General features: G+C 48.7%; 1 protein-coding gene across 2 annotated transcripts in view; it reads right to left on the reverse strand.

Annotated features, from left to right (window-relative positions):
• Positions 1–24,839, reverse strand: part of SMCHD1 (structural maintenance of chromosomes flexible hinge domain containing 1) — a 3,133,956-nt gene that overhangs the window by 2,908,963 nt on the left and 200,154 nt on the right. For both annotated transcript variants that reach the window (XM_069620859.1, XM_069620860.1), the window contains exon 6: positions 2,580–2,694. In XM_069620859.1, the coding sequence (XP_069476960.1) occupies positions 2,580–2,694 (115 nt within the window). The remainder of the gene's footprint in view (positions 1–2,579; positions 2,695–24,839) is intronic.

The raw sequence follows: 24,839 nt of genomic DNA on the forward strand, positions 1-24,839 counted from the left end.
ACACATTCTCATCATCACCAAGAAGACTCCCTTTCAGAGGCTCAAGTATATTCTCTAGTGTCAACATTCTCAAAGATTGTTTCCTCCACTTTTATTTCTTTCCCTTACTCATTTATGGTAGGATTAGATGCCTGCCCCTTTTATGATGAGGACTACCTCTATTGCCCCTTTGCTTATTAAAGTTTATTTTCTCCAGCGGCAGAAGATGCAGTTTGGGTGGGATGGAGCAGTTGGTAACACTGAAGGTCTTCTTGTGAATTTCAGCAGTCCGACAACCAACTCAAGCTCCCAGTTGTCTATTTGTTGCTACCACTGAGCGTGGCGACTGTTCTAACCCTCCAACTTGGGTGCTGAAGTCGAGCGAGGTGGCCTCTGGAGAGTGAAGGGTGTCTACATGACTTCCGTTCCCTCTGCCCCAATACATTTTTCGGTCTTCCATCAGTCTGCATCTAGGATACCAAGTTGAAGTATGACATCCTATTTTATCTTGAACGCATTAAGGCACACGAAGAGCGACTTTCCGTTGAGTGTGGCCATGGTTTTACCAATGTCCATATCTGCTTCTATATCCTTCTAGTTGTCATCTCCTTGTTTGCCAAACAAGTCACTGCCATCAAAAGGCATGCCTAGCAGTTTGAACTGCACTTCAGGTTGAAAGATAGTAGCTTACATTGAAGCTGTACACCTTATGACTGCCCCATTAAACCTTTTTTTGACTGTGACATTAGCGGTGTCCACCGCCGTATAGCTGCCGTGGCTTTATGTCCCATCTTCCTTTCCTAGCCTTTGGCCTGTTCCACTAAGTCATGCCCCCTATTTGCATGGAGCCCCATAATGTTTCAGTTTTAGTTTTGCCACCGCTGATATGGAGCTACATGTTTCTTCCTCTACCAACGGGTCTTGATCTGAATCACAGAGTATTGTGAGCGTAATCATTTCGTCTTTACATTAGGGGGTCTGGATATTTTCTTGGCTTTATGCTTCTGGAATCAGTGACACAATCTGCTGAAGTGATAACATTAGCTCTTCGAGAAAGACTGTGTATCATCCTACTACTTTGATACTAAAGGGGTTGTGCGGGGTTGTGCCAGCATGCAGGAAAACCTTCCATATCATACCATCTTCTGAGTCTGATTCCGATTCCATCTCCACTAGCATCTGCTCTGGCGCTCAGATTAATTCCTTAATGTGTGGTCGTAGATGGGCTCGTCGACAGTAACACTGATCATTGGAGAGATTTTACTTTGAGTAATGGTAATTTTCTTGACAGCAGATGAGGAATCTATCCACCAGTACCTTGGTTAATGATGAGGATTTAAATTCTCAATAGCAAGACCCTGAACTGTGAATGACTGGTCATAGGCGGGATACCTTGCTTCCTCAGTGACCGAAGTTCAGTGGACACCTTTAACAGAAAAGGCTGCTTCCTAGTCGACAGGAGTTCGATGGACTTGACAGTCCAAAGAGTGCCCGTGAACAGACTGATGGACCGGCTGACCTTTTTCCCTATTGTACTCAATGACAGATTACTTGTACACAAAGTCACCATTGGTGGCACAGATAAATAAGCTAGTGATTTCTCATTAGCCAATGGCACCCTGGGCTTACAGACCTTAACCACCAACACAGACTTTGATGGGGTGGTGTTATGTGTGGGCTCCTCTTTAGCCAAGATCAGGACTGTACCTTTAACTTTTGTTCTTCACTTTCTTACAAGAGAATGTGATCAGATACCAGAGAAAAGAAGACGACCAGTCTTTCAAGGTTTTATTGGCTAAAAAGATGCACACATGGGACACTTTTCACAAACCTCTTCAGTTGCAAACACAAGGTGCACTCTGGGTAGATTTTAAGTAATGGCTACTTTGGCTTTAACTGGTTTCTTATGTCCTGCAACCTACAGTTTAAGACATGATAGCAAGAGGTGTGAGGGGTTTCACTTCATGAATTCCAGTCATAAATAACAGCAGATAAGAAAGGGAAACAGCTGTGTGCTTACCTTACTCAGCTGTAGCTTTTTTATAATCATAGTATCCAAATGAAACTACACAAAAGAAGAGAAATCCCAACTGGATTCATGGGAATCAAGAGAGGGAATAGGTCAGAGGGAAAAACAACTGAAATAAGGTGGATGGCTACTCAATTTTGCATTCTTTTCTTTGCTATTCCAAATGTACACCAATGATTTACAGCCCTGCAACAGTTTAATATTCAACGCACGTGCTGCTATAACAGAGCCAAAGCTTCAGAGTATTTAAAGCAAGTGAATGTAGGAAAAATGTGATTCCTGGAAAAAGTTTGGTACTGGTAAACATGTCATGAAAAATATTGATTAAACATAAGAACAAATAAGTGATTTGAAATGTTAACATCTAAATTTAACAAACCAGCTAACCTAAAATGTATACTCTGCAGGGGCTGCATGGCAGAAAAGGTCAAACAGAATTGTATACAGAAAGAAATACAGACACTAACTGGATTAAATCAACGTTTCACCATTGTGTAATGGTTGAGTCTAGCTAAATATTTGGATTGATCCCAATTATTTCTTAAACATTGTATAGATAGGCACTACTTACTCTGACTGACTGACCAACAAAAAAGACTGCTTGTTTGCCTCCAACACCAAAATATGAGATGTCGCTGTTCAAACTACGAAGCACAGGTGGAGGACGTATATATCCGGCATGATCACTAAAATTCAAGAGAAACAGGTACAGTTCATCAGTGTGATAATCCAGCAATCATAATGTATACTTCTTGTGAGCAACTATACTAGACAGCAAACAATTACTTTTACAAGAAGATAAAGAAGAGAATTACAATGCGAGATTGGTATTACCCATACAACATAATAATACAAATGCACAGAGCAAAAAGTGAAACTCAATCATAACACTAGACGTTAACGGCAGGTACAAGTAGTTAGTTAACATACAAAACATGTAATGAATCAGAAGTAACATAACTTTAGAATCTCTTCACAGTCCATGTCAAACATAAGTTCTTCAAAGATATAATTACAAGACAGCTGAGCAAAAAGACCAACTGCCCAATCTCCCTGCAAGAGATTAAAATAGGCAATCAAGATTTTAGATCAGTGGCTAGAACAACAATAATGAATGGGTCATTGTCATCGCAACTCTTGAGATCAGGATGGCAAATACTCTTGAGACACCACGTGTCTGCAACATGAGGCTTACAGATGTTTTGGACTACAACTATGATACCTCACCACTGATTATTCCAGACAAGGTAGACGGGAAGTAGTACAAAACACCTGGTGAGCCAAAGATTGCATACTCAGGTACTGTCTCATTCCATGGCCAAATGCATCTGGACTAGATGATCCCCTGAAGCAACAGTAAGTCCATATTCAAATTGTTCAGTTTCCCAATCCTATTTAAAGGATAACGCTGCAATGTCTGATATACTAGTTCCCTCTTGCACAATCTACAAGGAACATGGTCACTCTGTACTTTCTTAACAGGCGCAAGAGAAGTGAAATCACAGGAACAGGTGCACTGATATTCACAAGATTGAAGCGGCAATCCAAAACTAGAACATCCACTAGACACCCTGTGAAGGAAAACACCATAGTGAGGAAAAAGCACAATTTTAGACCTTTCTATAGCAAACAGATTTCAGGTTCATCCCACATGAAAACTGTTGCCAGTAACTGGACGAGAATGGACGGTTTGTGACGCATATGCAGTGGGCAAAGATCTGTCAAGTGTGTGCCATGGAGAAAATGACTGCTACCCTCTCACACACATTAGCTAAATATTGATCATTTGAGAACCACTCATAACATATGTTGACTCTGGAGATTACTGCTCTATGATTCCCTAGCAATGGAAGTCCTTGTCATTGCCTTAACATGCCCATGCACTTGCTTGTAGCATTGGGGATGTGACGGATGCTATAGCAGATCAAGTCTCGTAGTAGAGCCGAATGCAACCCTGTACTGTTTGCATTTTGTCTCACCACCGCCCCAAACTTACCTCCTAATTGATGAACTCTCCACAGCTGCAATTCACTTTCTTTGTGTGCCTCCCCCTTGCTGATGGTGTATCACAAATTACATTTGATGATATTCCAAAAGTTTGTAACTTAATTTTCATTAAGTCATATACATACATATACCACCAAGAAAGTTATGGTGGGTTTGAAAAGGTTTGGAAAAAAAAATCTTTCAGCTGAAATGTGAAAATATGAAAATCCATTTGAGCCGAGTCACACACTCCACAGCGCCCCTAGTAGCCATCGCTGGAAGTTCACCTCCAGTTCTGAGCCACAACAGCAAGGCATTGTGGGTATGCAAATTAGCCCAAATGCAAATCTTTTCTCCAGGATATTGTCTTTTTCGGGGGTACTTTTCACCTTAACACCCCTGCAACTTTTTTCCGTGATTTTCAAGGGTTTTGTTATACCACAGATTTGTTTACAACTTAACGATTTTTTTATACTGTACTTTTTTTCCATACCAATAGCCATGGCTTGTGGCCACGCCCGTCGGCCATGCCCACTGCATTTTTTAACTCATCAAAGGCCTTCGGTCGTAGCCACTGTACATATTGTTTTTAATTCTTTTTATTAATACAGGCCAGTGGCCACAGCCTTTGCACACTATGCTTGTTTGTTTTGTTTAATATTTATTAAGCACGCCAGTCCCGAAGGTATCAGGGCGCAGGCAGTAAGGAGTCATACAGCTTGATACAAAGGTTACAATGGTTCCATTGGTTGCAGAAGTATCAGAAAAACATCTAATCTAACAGTTATACATTGTATATACATATATATAGAAAATAAATTGTTGCGGTGAGTCTTCAAATTATAGATCCAATTAACAATTTTAGAAGAAAAAATCTTCAATGTATTAATTCTGTTCTGTAGTACTTTTATTTTGAGTTCCACATGTTACCATCACATGTAAAGTTCCATTCAGTCCAAGTGTTTACTTCACACTTAAAAATCCAATAAGCTAAAAAAGTCTCAAAGAATAATATCAATTTTCTAACTCGATTAATTATGTTCCCACTCTATTTTGGGTTCCACATGTTACCATCACATGTAAAGTTCCATTCAGTCCAAGTGTTTACTTAACACTTAAAAATTCAATAAGCGAAAGATTCTCAAAGAATATCAATTTTCTCACTCAATATTTTTGGTCCCACTCGACACGCGTTTCCCCATTGAAAGTTACAATGGTTCATCAGGAGTGCAAATCCTAGTCTAATCCTAGTCTAAATAGCATTGTTTTTTAAAAAAAGAAAAAAGGGAAAAGAAAACATTGTTAAAATTGTTGTTTAAATAAAGATTTTAATTACTGTACGTTTATTTTGTAGTAATTTACGTTGTCAGCTCTCTGCTGGTGATTCTTAACAACTGTACCTTGACGTTGTTTGTATAGGGTATTATTGAAGGTGAAGATATTATTGTGCAGACAGAAGTGGAGCATTTCAAGGATCATTTGATTTTGTTGTTGATAAGCAATGGATCTAGCTTTTAGAAAGTATGATGTGCTTTCCATGCCTTTGTTGTGCTGAATGCTAGTGTAGAGTTGCTCACTGTTCTTAGAGAGGCAACAGTTTCACCTCACTGATGATGCCCAACAAGGCTGAAACACGTGTATGGGGTTACTGATGGTACTCTTGTTCAGAGGAGAATTGCCTAGCATTTCGGCGCTGGACTGCCCCTGGGCAGGACAAAGGCTGATATGCGGAGAAATTTCTTCTCTGTGAAAAGGACAGTGAGCTAAAGACTTGGTAGAGTCTCTCCCAGGGGTTATTCACCCAAGAACAGGTCATTGGGCTGTGTTCGTGCTGGTAGAGAGATTCCCAGACCCCCCTTTGTTTGCATAGAGTTGAACTACATCCAAGGTAACAAATAGGTAGTTTTCGTGGCATGGAATCTGATTTACTTGTTGAATAATGTGTTTGGAATCCTTCACAAAAGGGGCTAAATTGGTGGTTAGCGGTTGAAGATGTGTATCAGTGTACTGAGAAGTATTTTCTGTAATTGATCCGATTCCATTTATAATTGGTCGTAATGATGGAAACTTGCTGAATGTTTTATGTACTTTAGGAAAAAATACATGGCTGCTAGAATAGAGGAACAGGAAGTACGCTTAATAGAAGACTAAAATGAACAGAAAACCAAGGTAAGCTTAATTAGATCCGTATAAGTAGGCATTTCTGTATTGAAAAGTTAACATATTTCCAAGCCATCTTTAACTAAACCTTAGCAATTTGGAAAGACCTTCCATTTTCTAAACAAGCTTTCTCTATTTAACAGAAGTTGTTAATAATCACCAGCAGAGAGCTGACAACAAATTACCACAAAAAAAATGTACAGTAATTGCATCTATTCAACAATAAATTACAATGTTTTCTTCTCCCTTTTTTTTTCTTTTTTTCATAAAAAATGTTATTTAGACTAGGATTTGCACTCCTGATGAACCATTGTAACTATCAAGGGGGAAACACTTGTCGAGTGGGAACAAAAATATTGAGTGAGAAAATTGATATTCTTTGAGAATCTTTCACTTGTTGAATTTTTAAGTGTGAAGTAAACACTTGGACTGAATGGAACTTTACATGTGATGGTAACATGTGGAACTCAAAATAAAAACTACTACAGAACAGAATTAATACATTGAAGATTTTTCTTTCTTCTAAAATTGTTAATTGGATCTATAATTTGAAGACTCACCGCAACAAATGTAACCCTATAGGTTGGCGCATTTGAGTAAAAAATCTTTCTCTCTCATATCAATCTATTTTCTAATCGTTTCTGTGCAGCAGCCACACAAGGATTTGAGAATTACTCATGCAGACAACACTCAAGTATACAGAAAATAACACTCTATAGAAAACTGTCACCATGGACAATCTTTTTGTGGCTGCATGCAAACTTTATTTCAAAATAAATAAATATATATATATATATATACATATATATATATATATGATACATTACTCACCGTAATCGTATTTCTGATGCTTGTATCTGCTTAGATTCACATGCTGTGCATAGGCCGACAACTAGTGGAAGCTGCGGAGTATTACAGTTTGTTTTTCGAAACTCGAAAATGGGTGTCGACACAGGGCGTGCCAGTAATGCTATCCGCTAGTGTGACGTCCACTGTACCCAAGATCCCTCACGCGTCTAGGATCCTCAGATTGTATTTTTTCTGACATGAGGTAGCATGAGGAGTAGCATGAGTACAGATAATCCAAGCAGATAGACAGAAAGGTAAGACTACAAACAACCATGTGCCTTCTCTCAGAGGGGAGGATGGGTGGGTCGCATGTGAATCTAAGCAGATACAAGCATCAGAAATACGATTACGGTGAGTAATGTATCCCTTCTGAGGCTTGTGGAATCTGCTTAGATCACATGCTGTGCATAGATTAGCGAGCAGTACCTGAAGAAGGAGGTGGGATGTGAGAAGGGTCATGAGCAAATAAGTGTCTTAGAACCGATTGTCCCACTTGTGTATCTGCCTTGGAATGGGTGTCAATGCAGTAATGCTGAGTAAAAGTGTGAATAGAGCTCCAAGTAGCTGCTTTGCAAATGGTGTCAAGGGGTACATTTGCAATAAAAGCCAGAGTGGCCCCAATGCCTCTAGTAGAGTGGGCTCTTGGCGTGAAAGGCAGAGTTCTTTCAGAGAGTGAGTAACACAGCTGGATACAGTTAATAATACACTTCGAGATGGCACCTTTAGAGACGCGATCCCCCTCTCTGCCTGTAGCTACGGAGACAAACAGTTGATCTGTTTCCTTAGCGGTCTTGTTTTATTTACATAGTAGAGGACCGCCCTACGCGCATCTAGGATGTGTAGTTTCACCTCAGCCGAGCTTTGAGGGTCCTGGAAGAAAGCCGGAAGCTCGATGGACTGGTTTACGTGGAATTTTGATATAAACTTAGGCGAGAACCTAGGGTGTGTGCGTAAAACCAGTTTGTCTTTATGGACAGTAAAGAAGGGATCCTGCACTGACAGAGCCTGAATTTCACTGACCCTTCTTATAGAAGTAATAGCTACTAAGAAGGCCGTTTTATAAGTCAGGTGTTTGAGACTGCTTTTATGCATGGGCTCAAAAGGGGGGCCCATGAGCTTAGATAGCACCACATTAAGGTCCCACCCTGGTGGTGGGTTTGAAATAGGAGGGTGAAGTCTATTTACTCCTTCCATGAAGGCTTTAACTACTGGTACTTTCCACCACGAGACCTTGTTATGGGAAGTGGTGTATGCCGACAGGGCTGCCAGGTGTACTTTCAGTGAGTTAAAAACCAATCCTGCATCCAGCAGGTGGAGCAAGTATGTAACAATAGTGGAAGGAGTGCAATCAACTGGGTTGATTTGTTTACTCTGGCACCAGATAACAAATCTCTTCCACTTGTCAAAGTAACAGTGCCTTGTGTTTGGTTTCCTAGCTTCCTTTAGGATGTCCATACACCTCTGTGGTAATTTGAGGTGTCCAAACTCTATGACCTCAGGAGCCATGCTGCCAGGTTCATTGAGTTGGGTTGCTGATGCACTGTTTGACCTTGGTGCTGGGACAGTAGGTTGTACCAGGCCAGAAGTTTGTAAGCCCATCACACCGCCATCCTGCGTAGGTGTGGGAACCACGGTTGTCTTGCCCACATGGGAGCAACTAGGACGAGCGTCATCGACTATCTGTTCATCATGTTGACCACCTACCTGATGAGGAGTTGGTGGAAAAGCGTACGCAAACATCCCTGACCAGTTCATCCACAGGGCGTTCCCCTGGGAGTCTGGTTGGGGGAACCTGAATGCAAATCCTGGGCATTGTCTGTTTTCGCTTGTGGCGAATAAGTCTATAGTGGGGAAACGAAACCCCACTGAGAGAAGATATCTTCTACGACCTCTCTGTGTAGAACCCATTCGTGTTCCTCTGGGAGGGAGTCTCTGCTCAGAGCATCTGCTAGGGAATTGAGCTCCCCTGGAACATGTTGTGATGACAGGAAGATGTTCCGTCTGAGTGCCCATATCCAGATTTTCTGGGCAAGCTTGGACAGATTTGGCGAACGAGTCCCTCCTTGCTTGTTCAGGTAGAACATGGCTGTTGTGCTGTCCGTCCGGATTTGCACTGACAGGTTTAGTAGGTGGGGCTCGAACGCTTGAAGCGCTCTGAATACTGCCAAGCTCTAGCAGGTTGATGTGGTTCTTGGCGACTGAGGGAGACCAGAGACCCTGAGCTGTGTGGTGGAGATGGTGAGCTCCCCACCCCGTCAGACATGCATCGGTAGTGACTACTGCCTGTACCGGGATCGTAAAAGGGTTTTCCCTGTGCAAGATTCTCTCTTGTCCACCAGTGAAGTCTTTGTACTAGTGTTGGCGAAACGACCACTAGATCGTCCCACTGACCACTTGCCTGAGACCACTGTTTCGCCAACCATTCCTGCATGGGACACATGCGCAGGCGCGCGTGGGGGACCAGGTAAATACATGACGCCATCATGCCCAGCAAACACATTGCTTTGCGTACCGTTATTTGGTGAACGGACTGATATTGCGGAATTTGCAGTAGTATATTCCAAATTCTTTCCTTTGAAGGAAATGTCAACCCCTCTTGAGTATCTAGGATTGCTCCTAGGAACTGTTTGGAGGTGCTTGGCACCAGGCTTGACTTTCTCGTTGATTGAGAAGCCTAATTCGTGGAGGAGGTCGATAGTCCTTTGAATGTTTGTCCTGCAAATTACTGGGGTTTCCCCCGTTATGAGCCAGTCGTCCAGATAAGGGTATACCGGGATTGCCTCCATGCGTAGCTCTGCAGCCGCCACCGCCAGTACCTTGGTGAATACCATTGGTGCCGAAGCTATCCCGAAGGGCAGTACCTTGAACTGGTAGTGCCGACTGTCCACCTTGAAGCGCAAGTACCTTCTGTGCGCTGGGAACATGGAAATATGAAAATAGGCATCTTTCATATCCAAGGTTGCCATGTAATCCCCCTTTTTTAGGAGGGGGATTACCTCTTGTAGCGTGGTCATAAGAAACTTTTGGGGCTTGACATACGGCCTGCCAACAAGTAAGTCCAATACTGGGCGCATTGTCAAATCTTTTTTTGGCACAAGGAAGTAAGTTGAATAAATACCCTTGTTTACCTGGTGTACCGGGACGAGTTCTATCGCGTCCTTTGCTAGCAGATTGGCGATCTCCTCGAGGAGAATCTTCTGATGTTCTAAAGAGTGTACTCTGTCGTGGAGGATGGTTCCGGGGACGCTGCAGTAGTTCTATACAGTACCCTCCGGATACTGTTGACAGCACCCATCTGTCTGATGTGATCCCTTCCCAAGCCTGGGTGAAGTTGGAAATGCGTCCCCCCCCCTACTGGGGTTGCGTGAGAAGGGACCCTGAACTGAGCAGCACTGCTTTGGTGGAGGCGTGACGCCTCCTTTACTGGGGCTGCCTCTGCCTTTACCACGTCCTCTCCTATTACCCCTGAAGTAACCCTGGGTAGACTGTTGGCTGCTGTTGTTCCACTGTGTACCCTGCCCCTGGGAATAGTTAGATCCTCTCTGGGAATTTTGGCCGCGTGGGCGACGAAAATTACTATTCCCTCTCTGGTTAGGGGGTTTATTGGTTAACTGGCCAAGGGACTTGAGTGTCTCGTATTCGTCCTTGGCATTCTTCAGTGCGTCCTCGACTGCCTTACCAAACAACAGATCGGCTTCCACCGGTTTGTCCAACAATGATGCCTGGGTTTCTGCCTTAAAACCAGACTGCCGTAACCATGCATGTCTCTTGATAACAGTACCTTCTGCTATCAATCTGCCTGCGTTGTCCGCGGCGTCAAAGGTTGCTTTTAAAATGCAACCAGACACGGCTCTACCCTCTGCGGAAATTCGTGCTAACTGGCCCTTTAAGGGTTCTGGTGCAGAGGCTATGAGTGCCGCGACTTCTTCCCACTGATGGCAGTTGTAGCTGGCCAACAGGGTGGTGGAGTTTGCAATCCTTGCCTGATAGGCGGGCGTTGAGGCTACTTTCCTGCCGAAAACATCGTTTTTGCTCTCCTTGTCTGGAGGAGCTTCGGACGATGACAAGGGTGTTCCAGCCCTCTTACGAGTGTTAGTGACAACTAGGGAGTCTGGCTTCAGATGTCCTCTTATATAGAGAGGGTCAGACTGGGCGGCCCTGAAAAGTTTCAATTGACTGCTCTGGTGAGGTTTGGGTTCACCAGGGACGGGTCTATTCTTCGCTGAATAGACTTAAGGATAGGGATGGTCTGGGCAACAGGCCTCCTTTCTCCCACTAACTCCTCGGCGAAGTCCCTCTCTTCCTGGACACCGTGGGTGTCAATATGGAAATGTTCTGCTGCACGTGCGAGAACCTCGTTCAGGAGGGGTTGGTTATCGACAGTGGGAGCCGGTAACCGGGGCTTCCTTCTCTACCGGGGAATCTACTCTGTAGGTTTCAGGGTCTTCCTCTTCCTCTTCCTCTTCTTGGTCCTCATCATCCCCATAGTAGCCCGTCCCGGTTTGCTCTTCCACCATGCCACGTGCGAGAACCTTGTTCAGGAGGGGTTGGTTATCGACAGGGGAGTCGGTAACCAGGGCTTCCTTCTCTACCGGGGAATCTACTCTGTAGGTTTCAGGGTCTTCCTCTTCCTCTTCTTGGTCCTCATCATCCCCATAGTAGCCTGTCCCGGTTTGCTCTTCCACCATGCCAAAATCTTGGTCCTCACCAAAGGAAGTCTCTCCTTGATACAGCGAGTATAGCCGTGAGTATGGTTGTACCTCGAAGGGGTCTGTAGACCTCATTGGTGTCTCAAACTGGGGCTTCTTGCTCGGGGGTATAGGATCATTAGAGCCTGAGGGAGTAGCCCCTTGTGGATCATATGAAAGGAAATGGTCTGGATTTTATTCGTAAAAGTCTGCCAAAGAAGACATCCTTGACATGACCCTATCTATGTCATCACTCGACCATTTTTTGGAACTGGGAATGACTCTCTCAGAAAGTCTAGGAGATTTATCTTGAGTAGATTTGCTGGTTTTATAAATATCAGCAGACCTGGTCTTGTCTGTCTGTTTAGGAGGAGCGGAGTGTTTCACAGGTGTGGAAGAGTGCAGAGGCTGCTTCTTCTGCTGTTTTCCCCCCTCCCCGTGAGTGGAAAAATGTTTTCCCTGTCCCTTAGTGGCTCCGGAGGTTTTCGACGCCTGGCGTCGAGGATCGGGGGTAGAGTCCCTGTCCTTCGAACGTGGGGCCGCGCTGATCTTGTCTGCGGGCTCCGACTCCTGGAGCGCGGCCTGGGGGTGGAAGTCGTCTTCGTCCTCCGACGATCGAACTTCTGTTAGCCTAGGGAGCGAGGCACTCTTGGCAAGAGTGGATGATTGCCTGGAGTCATGCAGCGATCTCGATCGACAACGCCCAGAGGACACCGATTCAGACCGTTCTGTTTGTGCCTCTTTCCGAGAACTCGACGTCGAGTCTCGGTTGGACTTCGTGTGTTTAGTGTGAGTGGTGTGTGAAGCGCCTGTGTCGCCGGGGGTCTTCCAAATAGACGCCCTGTCGGACGACCTTCCGAGGTCGGGGACCTGCGCTCGGCTGTCTTTCGACGCCGTAATGCCCTCGCCGTCCGAACGCACGGCGTCGCTGCCATCGCTGAAGGCGCCCTCCGCTGCCATGGCCGCCTGCCTGGCGTGGTGGGCCCAACGCTTCGTTGAACAGTCCTTAAGTGTCTTAGGTTTAAACCTACTACACGCTCTGCAGTTCGCTTCGGGGTGGTCCCTCGGCAAGCAGAGATTGCACGTGGCGTGCCTGTCGACCCAAGGGTATTTGCGATTGCACTTGGGGCAGAATTGAAAAGGGGCACCCTCCATACGCACCTTGAGGCAGCGGGCTGTTAAGTATAGGAAATGTATAAGGTGTACCTATATACCAAGAGTGTAGAGTATGTCCAACCCCCCACTCTCCGTACTTGCAGGGCCGAGGCCAGAGGCCTTCTGAGGCCCAAATCCGTCGTGCAGCAGCCGACGGTCGATTTCTTCTCCAGCCGGCGTCGAGTGTCGAAGTTCGACGTTGGGATCGGGAAAGGATGTAAATTAATCAATATTTTAGCAAAAGTATGGCTAAGGCCAGGGGACTCCGCAAAATGCTTCCGACCAGTATGGCGGAAAAAAACAATCTGAGTATCCTAGACGTGTGAGGGATCTTGGGTAAAGTGGACGTCACATTAGGGATAGTATTACTGGCACGCCCTGTGTCGACGCCCATTTTCGAGTTTCGAAAAACAAACTAATACTCCGCAGCTTCCACTAGATGTCGGCCTATGCACAGCATGTGATCTAAGCAGATTCCACAAGCCTCAGAAATATATATATATATATATATATATATATATAGCAAAATGTACAGTTATTCACAAGTATAGTCAGGTTATGCAGGTTTATTTAACCTCATTCTCTAAGAGCCACATAATCAGATTTTGCCTAAATTCAGTAAAGGTTTGGTCCATTCTGAGAGTGTTGGGTAGTGAGTTCCACAATTGAGCTGCTGTAACTGGGAAGCTGGTTCCCCCGATAGTGGATAATTTGAAGTTAGGCACCTGGAGGCAGTTGGAGTTCACTAGTCTCATGGGTCTAGTGGATGATTTTCTAGAAAATCTTTCTATTATATATCGTGGTGCTTTATTCTTTACGGCATTTATGAGTAAAGGATGCTGGTTTTAATCTGATTTCCTCATGTGTGGATAGTCACTTGTACTTCCTTCTAGTGTCGGAGATATGTTCTTTCCTAGAGATACTGAGTGCGGCCCTAAGGGCGTTATTTTGGAGTATCTGTATTTTGTTACTAATTTATTTATTGGCTCCAGCGTAGAAACTTCCCGCAGAACAGGTCACACGCACCTCCGCTCGGGGGTAGGTGCACCCAGCTGGCTGTTGCGGAGGCCGGCGGAGAGGAACAGAGTGGGGGCCAGAGAAGCAGAAGGACCATCGCCCACCCCCGGACAGAACCTGGACCGGCCCTTGCGGCTCAGAAGCGAGAGGGTGCCCAAGGGACTACACAGGCGCAGCGCCTCTGGAGAGGTTGCAGCTGAAAACGGGTAAAAGCCTGCGCCCACTGCAAGTATTGGGTAAAGCCATCCACTGCGAATGCGCCGGAGCAGTGATTAAGCCAGATTCTCTGCAGATCTCCGCAGCACCCAATTACAGAGGATCAGATCTCCTCCTTGCAAACCAGCGTTCCCAGATCCCCTGGGCCCACGTAGTTTTGGATCACTGCCCGGGAAAGGTGCCCCACATTGCCACTGGCTAGAAGCTAACCTCGGTCCCAAGAACTGTGCCAAGGCCATCCAACTCAAGGAGGGAGCTCCCCCTCCGAGTATAGGGGAAGCAGAAGCCCTCTAACCGACCGAGTACCCTATTCCAAAGACACCCTACACGCGACGGGAAACTACGAGGGGTGAGGGCAAGACCCAAAAAGTCCACCCAGGGAGAAGGGCTACCTGGCAGAGCCACAGTACAGAACCTGCACACCCCTGACCCGTATCTGAAACCCAGAAACTGAGCACAAGCATAATCAGTCAACAAGAGAGGGGATAGGCCCTCCCAGCAAGTGGCAATCCAAGCGAGGCGTGCTCCCACTTAGCCCAATCAAAGCATCCACACCTTCCTCGGCAGCGCAGAATCCCCAATCCCAATTTCGGTCACGGCACGATATAAAAAGAATAAGGCCGGGAAAAGGCGGAACAGAAGGCCCCAAAAAGAAGGCGCAGGCCCCGCGGCCAGCATCAAGGTGGGACTCTGCTCCCCACCTGATCAGCCAGCCGGAGCGGCATCGAAGTCGACCCAGCATATATAACGCACGCCAGCCAGCAACATCCCTGCAATGTCAAGAAACGGAATGAAGGACCCTATGTCTGCCCTGAAAAACGCAAAACGACAAGATGGGTCGCTCACAAATATCTGGGCTAAAGAAGCAGATCCAGAGGGAGAACAGGCAACGGGAGACTGGTCAATAGATCATGGTGCAGATCCTAGCCAGGGAGGTCAGGACAGACCGGTCACGCACTCTGCACTCAAGCAATTCATGGGCGAGCTGGTCAATAAGATCACTGCGGCAAGCCAGAGGGAAAACCTGGCTGAGAGAATAAAGGAAATAAAAAGGGATATCAACAAAATAGAAGAGAGGGTCGACACCAACGAGCGGGCCAAAACAGGAGCTAACCGAGGACGAGAGGAAAGCCGAAACCCTCCTGGAAACACTGGTGGGGCCACCCAAAACCTAGAACTACAGGCCGAAGATGTAGAAAATAGATCCAGGAGAGCCGATATACACATCAAATCCCTACCAGAGGATGTACAAGACTCGGACCGATCACAAACACTTAACACCATCTTCACAGACCTCCTTGACTCGGAGTCAGGGGCAGATGTACAGTTTGATAGGATCCAGAGGGTGGGCCCATTGCGGGCCAGGATTGAGGCTGAGGGACGTCCTGGTGGCTTTCCATAATTTTGCGATAAAAGAAAAGGTTCTGGAGAAAGCCAGGAAGGCAAATCGTATCATCTAGAACTATGCAGAGATATTTTTATATCAAGACCTGGCATAAATCACACTGATCAAAAGGAGGCTGAATAAGTCTGGTCCTGACGCACCTGAGAGCCCAGCAAATTAGATATAGATGGACCCATCCATTCGGTCTGAGCTTTAACTGGCAGGGTAGACAACACAAGATCACGACCTGCGAGCAAGGGATGGACCTACTGGGCCTGGAAGAGCAACTTCCGGCAGGATCAGTCACCCGCCACAACGCTCGCAAACCATGGGACTGGTCCACGGTGGGCCCAACCAGTCTAAGAAAGGGGAGCACTATTTCACAAATCGGATGGAGCCGAATAAAGTGGTGGCAGAATGCCTGAACAGTTTGCCAGAAAGCGCCAGCAGAACCTGAACTCCGGAGGAACAGCCAAAACATAAAAGTAAGCCCGGGGAGGGCTCTCGCTAACAAAAGAGAAGTGCACCGATTCAGGAAAAAGCTAGCATCTGAGAAGCCTCACGGCGGGGAGGGGGGGCCGACGCTATTAGGTGGTCCCGCATTGGGCAAATTTGGGTATGTCTTAGAGCCCAGCTCTCGTCAGCACAGAACGAAGGGGGCCGAGAGCCAGCTGAGAGCTCATCCAGGGGGGGTTCAGGGAAGGGTGGGGCACCAGGGGGATGAGGAGGGGGAAGGGGGGGACAGAGATCCAGGAGCTCGAAACTTGAAAGGGGGACGGTACGTTTCCTATGGAGAGGGGGGAAAAGGAAACTCGGGGCTCTATAGGCGCGGGGGGGCTACTACAGGGATTCTTGAACGGCTAACATGGAACGGTTGAATGTATTATCATTAAATGTCAACGGGTTAAACTTGCAGGTTAAAAGGAAGAGGGTGGAGAGGTTTCTATGAAAGCAACAAGCACATATAGTGACGCTACAAGAAACCCACATGCAAACTCGAGATGTGCATTGGATAAAGGTATGGGGATACTCCAGAGTAATTCAGGCCACACAACCCTGCAAGAAAGGGGAGTATTGATTGCACTGAAAGACGGGTTGGGCCCGACAGTCAAAGCAACGCAAAAGGATGAGCAGGGAAGGTACTTGGCCATGGTACTTGAGGGGAGGGGGGAGACATATACGGTGGCGACACTATATGCGCAAAATGTAGGCCAGGACCCCTTTATACAAAAAAAACCTCACCCGGCTTGAAAAATTCACCAGGGGACGCATTATACTAACGGGGGATTTCAATATGGCTTGGGACCCTACTAAAGACAGGAGCACGACATCGTGGGGACCAATGGCGGGACCCTCAGGAGACCTCAAGAAGAAAAAAAGGAGGGAGATACAGGGTGACACAGAAGGATATACCTTTTATTCACATGCACACAGATCACATTCACAAATTGATTACATATGGTTATCTAAGCCACTGCGAGGCAAAACCACAAACATTGCACTAGGAGCTATTGCGCTCTCTGATCACGCCCCAATGACCCTGTCCGTACTCGGACCACGAGGCCCTCCTGGCCTGTGGAAGTGGCGATACCCAACACCGTTATTTAAAGATGCAATACTAGCCTGGGAAATTGAGGAAGAGCTAAAGGAGTTTGCGGGTAGTAACAGTTGGGAGGACACAACTCCGCAAGTATGGTGGGATGCCCTCAAGGTCACAATAAGAGGGAAGATTATCACGTTAAAGGCTAGAAGGGACAGACAGCTAAAACGGGAGGAAGACCAGCTGGAGAGTAGACTTAAAGAGAGAATGGCACAGATGGGCCTGAAACACACAGGAGCCATCAAAAGAGAGTATAGAGCAGTAAGAGGGCAATTAAATCTCATTCAGACTAGGGCAGTGGAACGCAACTTATTACGACTTCAGCAGAAGTGCCTGTTAGCCTGGGGTGCCTGCTGCAGCAACAGAGAAGCGTGGAACCTGTGTGGATATAGAGACTTTCATTCATACATTTTGTCAAGGATTAGCCTTGCCCACCAGGTCCCAGAATTCAACAAGGACGGTCTGCGCAAACCAGCGCGCGCGCACCAAGGAAGTGCCCAGAAGTGCCTGTTAGCCGGGAGCTGGAGGTGGGGACTGAGGCCAAAGTTATCGAACGATATATATATATTCATAAATCAATGATTGACAGAGAAAGATGTCGTCGTTCTGTACTGGAGTCATGAGCTGGAACTGTGTGTATAAGCTCACAATAACATAAGAAAAAGTTTACGAGCCGAAAGTGCACATGAGGTAGGCTGTAACATTGTGTTCACGTCATGTTGGCAAATAGAATTGTACGCATGGAGCGTCGTGAGTGTACTGCAAACAGTCGGAGAATATGACGGTTGGCAGTTCAATCAGAGACGCAGCCTGCTGCTAAAATAGCGTGATTGCAAAATATACACAACCACATAGACCTATACGTGGTGACTTGTAAAGGTATTGCGAACTTCTACCGCGGTCAGCATCATAAGGGGACAAGAGGGTTGCTGCAAAGTACAGGGATTTCACTGGAGGACTTAAAGGTTAGCATTAGCCACCCGTTGTTTGTCGAGAAATCATTATGATTTCGGGGTGCGCATAAAGGCATTACCGTATACGAGGCGGGGGCCATGGAGGTATTGGAAGAGTCTGTGATTACTACGTTCACACACAAAAGTAAATGTGGTCTATTGCGATACGGATGGTGACAATTCTAGGCACATAAAGAGCAGCTATAAGGAGTGTTGCAAAGGGATGGGAAGAGTTGTTGCGAACACGGTGGACAGATAAGGAAAGAAATGCACATGTAGTGTGCTGCGTAAAACATGGTAAAAAGCTGGTGCAGATAAAGGCCAACCACATAATCGCATATGCTGTCTGTTGCTAATCTATTGGGACGTTGTGTAAATAATTGTGAGAAGTTTATACCTGCAAAGGTTAGTTGAATAAGGGCACACAATGCCTGTTGGCAACCTATTGCAAGTAGGGTGAGCATATAAAGAGAAGTCTTTTAAAGGCACACGTGGGGTGCAACTATCTAAATACTAAAAAAGTGTGTGACTAACTAATATTGATAAAAACACCAAGGTAGAGGAAAAAGGTTATACGATGTGTGTGGGGTAAAAACGTTTTCTCTAGCAGGAGGCTTAATAGAGATCAGCAAAAAATAAACAAAACAGGTATGAGGAAAAAGATGATATGCTCAAGAAAGGAAGCAATGCTAGGCATAGTGTTCACTACTAGAAGAAGTACAAACAATCAAGAAGAGGATCGTGGAGAAGGTGAACCTCCAAAAGTACAGACAACAAAATGGTCAAAATTGTGGAGAAAATGGAGGGAGGATAAGGGGAAGGGGCCGATTTGGAACCAGGGACAGCACAATTACTTTTTGAAGATGAAGGGGAAGGGGAGGGTCAGCTTAAAGGAGGTCTAGATCAGGTACGGCCATGGAATGAGGAACAACAAGTCAGCCTATGGAACAAGTTACTTACCTGTAACTGTTGTTCTCCAGCATGGGTCTAGCATGGATTCACATGCTCATGAATATTCCCGTCGTCAGGCTGGGAATCCTCGGTGAAGAACAAGTCTTTCTTAGTATTAACCAATCACTGGTCTCTGGGTCATACTGCCACCAGCCAATGACTGTCCTCTCCCTAAGCCCCTCCCCTGGCAGCCACCCTCAGATATGGTAGCACGTAAAGTGGCAGTAGGACCAAGTGAAGAGCCGCAGAGGGGTAGGAGGGAGGGTTCGCATGTGAATCCATGCCAGACCCATGCTGGAGAACAACAGTTACCTGTAGGTAACTTGTTCCTTCTCCAGCATGGGGCCTGGCATGGATTCACATGCTCATGAATACAAGAATACATAGCAGTGCACACATGCACAACCACGGGAGGTGGCAAGGCTCAACATTAACCATTTCATCAACTCAACATTAAGCATCTCATACCTCCTCACCAGGCCCACCTTCAGGCGAACAGGTTGCGCAGCACTGCTTGGCCGACTCTGGACTCCTCCCTGGAATCCCGGTCGACGCAGTAGAATCTCGTGAAGGTGTGAGTCGACCTCCACGTAGCAGCCCTGCAGATGTCCAGCAGAAGCACACCAGATAGGAATGCCGTGGTAGCAGCGATCGCTCTGGTCGAATGGGCTCTCAGACGGCCGGACAGCAGTTGGTTTGCCAACCGGTGACGGTGCGTGATGCAGCCGCAGAGCCATCTGGAAATGGAAGCCATCGAGAGGGCCTTCCCTTGGTTCACAGGTCCAAAGTTCACAAACATCTGTGATGTCTTCCGAAAACTCTTTGTGCGGTCCACTTAGAACCTCAGGGCTCTAGCTACATCCAGCGAGTGCAAAGACCTCTCGGCCGGCGACAAAGGTGACGGGAAGAAAACAGATAACACCAAGGACTCGTTGAGATGGAAGACCGACGGCACCTTGGGAATGAAGGAGGGGTGCGTCCTCAGCACCACCCTCGTCTCGTGGAAAGTCAGGTATGGAGTTTTACAAGAGAGGGCCTGGATCTCTCCCACTTGTCGTGCGGAGGTGATGGCCACGAGAAACGCCGTCGTCCACGACAGGAACTTCAACGGTGCAGAATGCAGAGGCTCAAATGGCGGCCCCATGAGCCTGGTCAGCACCACGTTGAGCTCCCACGCCGGAGCCGTAGCCTTCACCGGCAGGAACGATCGGAATAGTCCCTTCATGAACTCCTTCACCAGGCGATGGGGCCATAGAGATGAGCGCCCCGGAGTGCTGGTGTAGCGGGAGATCGCCGCTAGATGGATTTTGATGGAGGCATGGGCCAGCCCCACCTTGGCCAACGACAATAAGTACGGCAGTACTTGAGGGGCCATAATCCGCAGAGGGTTAATCTTCTGTGTGCCGCACCAGACAGAGAACCTCTTCCACTTAGGTCCATAGCACTTGAGAGTTGAGGATGCCCTGGCCTTGGCAAGTACCTCCTTGCAGTCTGCCGGGATATTGTACCCTCCAAACTCGAGTGCTGCAGGAGCCAGGCCTGCAAGTTCAGCGACCTTGGGTCGTGATGGAGGATGGCGCCTCGTCTGGCGAGGAGATCCGCGTCCGTCGGCAGCTTGACTGGGGGAGATGCTGACAAGTCCAGAAGGTCCGGGAACCAAATCTGTCTCGGCCACGCAGGTGCAACGAGGATCATCCTGCACCGGGACCGCTTGAGTTGGTTGATAAGTCGCAGCAGCAACGGCGGCAATGGCTGGGGAAACCTACTGGCGAACCTCCGGCACGGGAAACCTGCTGGCGAACCACCGGCACTTGGTGTTCGTTGCCGTCGCGAATAGGTCGATCTGGGGATTGCCCCATCGTTGGAACAGCCGATCCACTTGATCCTTGGCGCAGTTCCCACTCGTGGCACGAGCGCAGCTCCCTGCTGAGCGAGTCGGCGATGGTGTTCTTTATTTCTGCCAGGTGGAAGGGTACCAGAAACATCCCGTGGGCGACGGCCCGGAGCCACAGTTCCTGGGTCTCCTTGGATAGGGCCGGGGATCTGGTGCCTCCCTGCTTCCGGATGTAGAACATCGTGGTGGTGTTGTCGGTGAAGATCCTCACTACCTTGCGCTTGAGGGACGGAAGGAACGACCCGAGGGCCCAGAACACGGCTCGGAGCTCCAGGACGTTGATGTGAAGTGACCTATGCTCTGGGAGCCAAAGGCCTCTTGCATGGAGATCTCTGGTGTGCGCTCCCCATCCCTCCAGGGAGCCATCCGTCATCACCGTCTCCTGATGTGCCAGGGTCTGGAAGTCCGTACCCGCCATCAGATGAGCGCGGGTGCCCCACCACAGGATCGCTTGGCGGAAGGTCTCGTTGAGCGAGATCCTGTCTTCGAAGATGCCTGCCGTTTGCATCCAACGGGCATCGAGGAACTGTTGGAGTGGACGCATCAGCAACCTGCACAGGCGCACAAGGTAGATGCATGAGGACCTCATGCCGAGAAGGGACATGATGGACCTCACCCTGGCCACGTCCATGGCCAACAGCCGCTGCACCTTGCCCAGGATGGCCCTCGTCCTTTCCTCCGACAGGGAGGCCAGTCGCGCCACTGTGTCGAGCTTGGCGCCCAGAAACAGTGCAACCTGCGACGGAACCAGGTGTGATTTCGTGAAGTTGATGGAGAATCCCAGATCCGTGAGCAGTTGGACAGTCTTCAATGTGTGCCCGACGACGAGATCACATGTCTTTGCTCGGATGAGCCAATCGTCCAGGTAGGGGTAGACGTGAATCCCCTGCAGGCGCAGCCGCGCCGCCACTGGTGCTAGGCACTTGGTGAACACCCTTGGCGCTGACTTCAATCCGAAGGGCCTTGAACTGGTAGTGCCGCCTATGGACTACGAATCTCAGGAACTTTCAATGTCCTTTTAGAATGGGGATGTGAAATTAGGCATCCTCCAAGTCCATTGACGATAGGAAGTCGCCTTCCTCCAGCTGCCCCAGCACGTGCTGGAGGGTGACCATCTGAAACTTCTGTGCCTTGATGTACTTGTTGAAACGACGAAGGTCCAGGATGGGTCGGCAACCGCCGGTCTTCTTTCTTACGAGGAAGTAACTAGAGTATACTCCGGAGCCCCGGAGCCTCTTTGGGACGAGCTCGATGGCTCCTTTCTTCAGCATTGCCCTTACTTCCAGAAGAAGTTGAGGGACGTGATTTTCCTTCCTGGCCACGGGAGGAATGCAGAGGCACTTTTTTCAGAAACTCGAGAGTGTGCCCGCGGGTCAGGGCATCCAGCACCCATTGGTTGGTGCAGATGGACTCCCACACGCTGACGAATTTCGGCAGCTGGCCTCCCACTGGGGTGCTCAGGTGGGGGCCCGACGCTACGGCCGGTTCAGTCCTGCTTGGCGGCAGCCTTGCCGCCTTGGCGACAACGAGATCCTCCCGACTTGCCGCGTCCTCTGTAGGCCTTCTGCGACGAGGAGCAGCCGCCTGCCGGTATGTCGAGGAGCCGCCGCCGAATCCTTTGGAGGCGCCTTGCTTGCCTCTGGTGTTCCGAAATGGCGGCTGTCGTTGCTTTTAAACTCCCAAGGCCCGAGCCGTCTCTGTGTCGGCATTGATGGCCTGCAGTGACTCATCCACTGTCTTGCCAAAGAGGTTTTTCCCGTCGAAGGGCATGTCCAGAACTCTGGTTTGCATGTCCTGGCAGAAATCGGTCGCCCTGAGCCACCCCTGCCGTCGAAGACAAACGCTGTTGCCCAACTGGCGGAAACCGGTGTCAGCAATGTCCGTGGCCACCATTATGGCGTGGTCCGGCGCAACCTCACCCTCCTGGGGGATCTCCAGGGCCTCCACCCTCTTGTCGTCCGGAAGGAAGTCCAGCAATGGAGCGATCTTAAACCAAAGCTCCCCGTCGTACCGGGCCACAATCGCTAAGGCGTTGGCCGCTTTGGTTGTCGTCGCCGCCGACGAGATGACCCGTCGTCCCATGGCATCCAGTTCTTCCCCTCGCCGTCCGGCGGGGAGGTTGAAGCCGTCGCCCCTGCCGCTTTCTTCTTGGTCGCCGCCGAAACGACCGAATCCGGGGTCGGCTGTGCCCTAAGGCACAAAGGGGCAGAATCCGGGACCCGGTACTACTTCTCGTACCCGTCTTGGAGGGTGTCGTGGACGGGTTCTTCAGGAGCGACAGTCCCTCGTCCCAGATGTCGTCAAGTAGCGGAACCGAGAGAACCGTCTTCCTCTTGGCCTCACGCCGCTGATAGAGGAAGCCTTCTTTCTTCTGTTCTTTGGGGCAGAGCTGGAAGAGCTCGGGTGCCCTGGCGATCATGGTGTGGAAGGTCCAATTTCGTCAGACGGGGAGGCCCGGGGAGGTGGTGATGGAAGGCCCATCCCGTCGTCACCACCCTCGTCATCCGTCCCGGCCGTCTCTGTTCCCGTGTCATCCCTCGGGTCAGGAGATGGGGAAGAAGGCTGCGAAGGCCGTGAAGGCTGGAAAGGCGGGGGGGGGGGGGGTGAATTCTCCTCCGCTTGCTTGGAGGACTTCCCGATGGTCCGGGCTCCGCTGGATCGGCCGTTGCAGGAAAGGGCAACCTTGTCCTTATCGCCGTACACAAGTCCTGGATCGCCATCAAGATTGCTCCCGAGTTGTCATGTGGCCCAGGTATAGGCTGCGATGGGCGGGACGGCTGGAGGGTGGGGTCCTCCTCCACTAGACCCTCGTCGGCGCCACCGTCTCTTTCTTCGTCTGCCTCGTCGGGATCCCTCCCGTGGGACCGGACCCCCTCGAACTTTCTGTCCAGGATTTTCGCGACTCCAGCCAGCTCCTCCTCAGAGGCTGTATCAGTGTCCGTGATGACCACCGGGCCCCACCCTCTTTTTCCACCGGTGTTTTCATGGGGGTCTTATCGATGGGCTGAAAAGAGGATTCCCTCCACGGTGGCAGGGAAACTCTAGGCCCCAAAGTCACCTCCACTGGGGTAGCCTCCAGAGGCTTTGTCAGGGGCACCACGACTTTAGGCGTGCCTGAGGCCTTCACCTTGGGGGGAGGGGCACCGCCTAGCTCCCCCTCTGCTGTCTCTGTCGGGATCGACCGGGACTTCTCCAGAAGTTTACCCGGGTTCTCCGATTTTCTCCTCCCCGAGCCAGAGCGTTGGCTCGTGGTTGATGGCGTTGGTGAAAGTGCACCCTGCCTGGCAGCCGAGGAGCCCGACCGATCGGCGCTCCCGGTGCCCGCGGACTCGCTGTGCTTTGCCTTTTGTTGGGCCCCCGTCACCGGAGCTCTCGGACTTCTTCTTCTTCTGCTCACCTGCTGGGATCTTTCCTTCAAACCAGTTGGTGAGGCGGATACGCCGATCCTTCATAGTCCACTCCGACATGTTCTTGCAAAACGCAGTCCTTCTCCACGTGCGTTTCGTCTTCGTGAAGGCAGTAGAGGCATCGAGAATGCTCGTCCTCCTTGAAGACATTGTGTAGCCCGCATCCAGGGCAGTTCCTGAACAGCTTGGATCTGGGTGTCATGTTTCCTTTGTCCTGGGCCATGTCCACAGGGTAGGCCTCAAGAATCTTCTGGAATCCTCCAAGAAGTGAAACTCTGCGATAATTCCACCCTTGAGGGGCGTAGAAAATTCCGAAACGGGTCCCTGTTATCGGAAGTATAAACAGTGGAGCTTTAGGCTCAATGGACTGAAAAAAATTAGGACTAACTCTTTGAAAAATCATAAAACGCAGCAAAAGCTCGAGAGCTATAGCATGAGGACTCCCAATACTTGAACGTGCGGTAAAAATCTGAGGATGGCTGCCAGGGAAGGGGTTTAGGGAGAGGGAGTCATTGGCTGGGGGCAGTATGACCCAGAGACCAGTGATTGGTTACTACTAAGAAAGACAGTT

This window comes from Ambystoma mexicanum, chromosome 5q, assembly GCF_040938575.1.
Source record: "Ambystoma mexicanum isolate Mex_15411 chromosome 5q, UKY_AmexF1_1, whole genome shotgun sequence".
NCBI classification, from domain to species: domain Eukaryota; kingdom Metazoa; phylum Chordata; class Amphibia; order Caudata; family Ambystomatidae; genus Ambystoma; species Ambystoma mexicanum.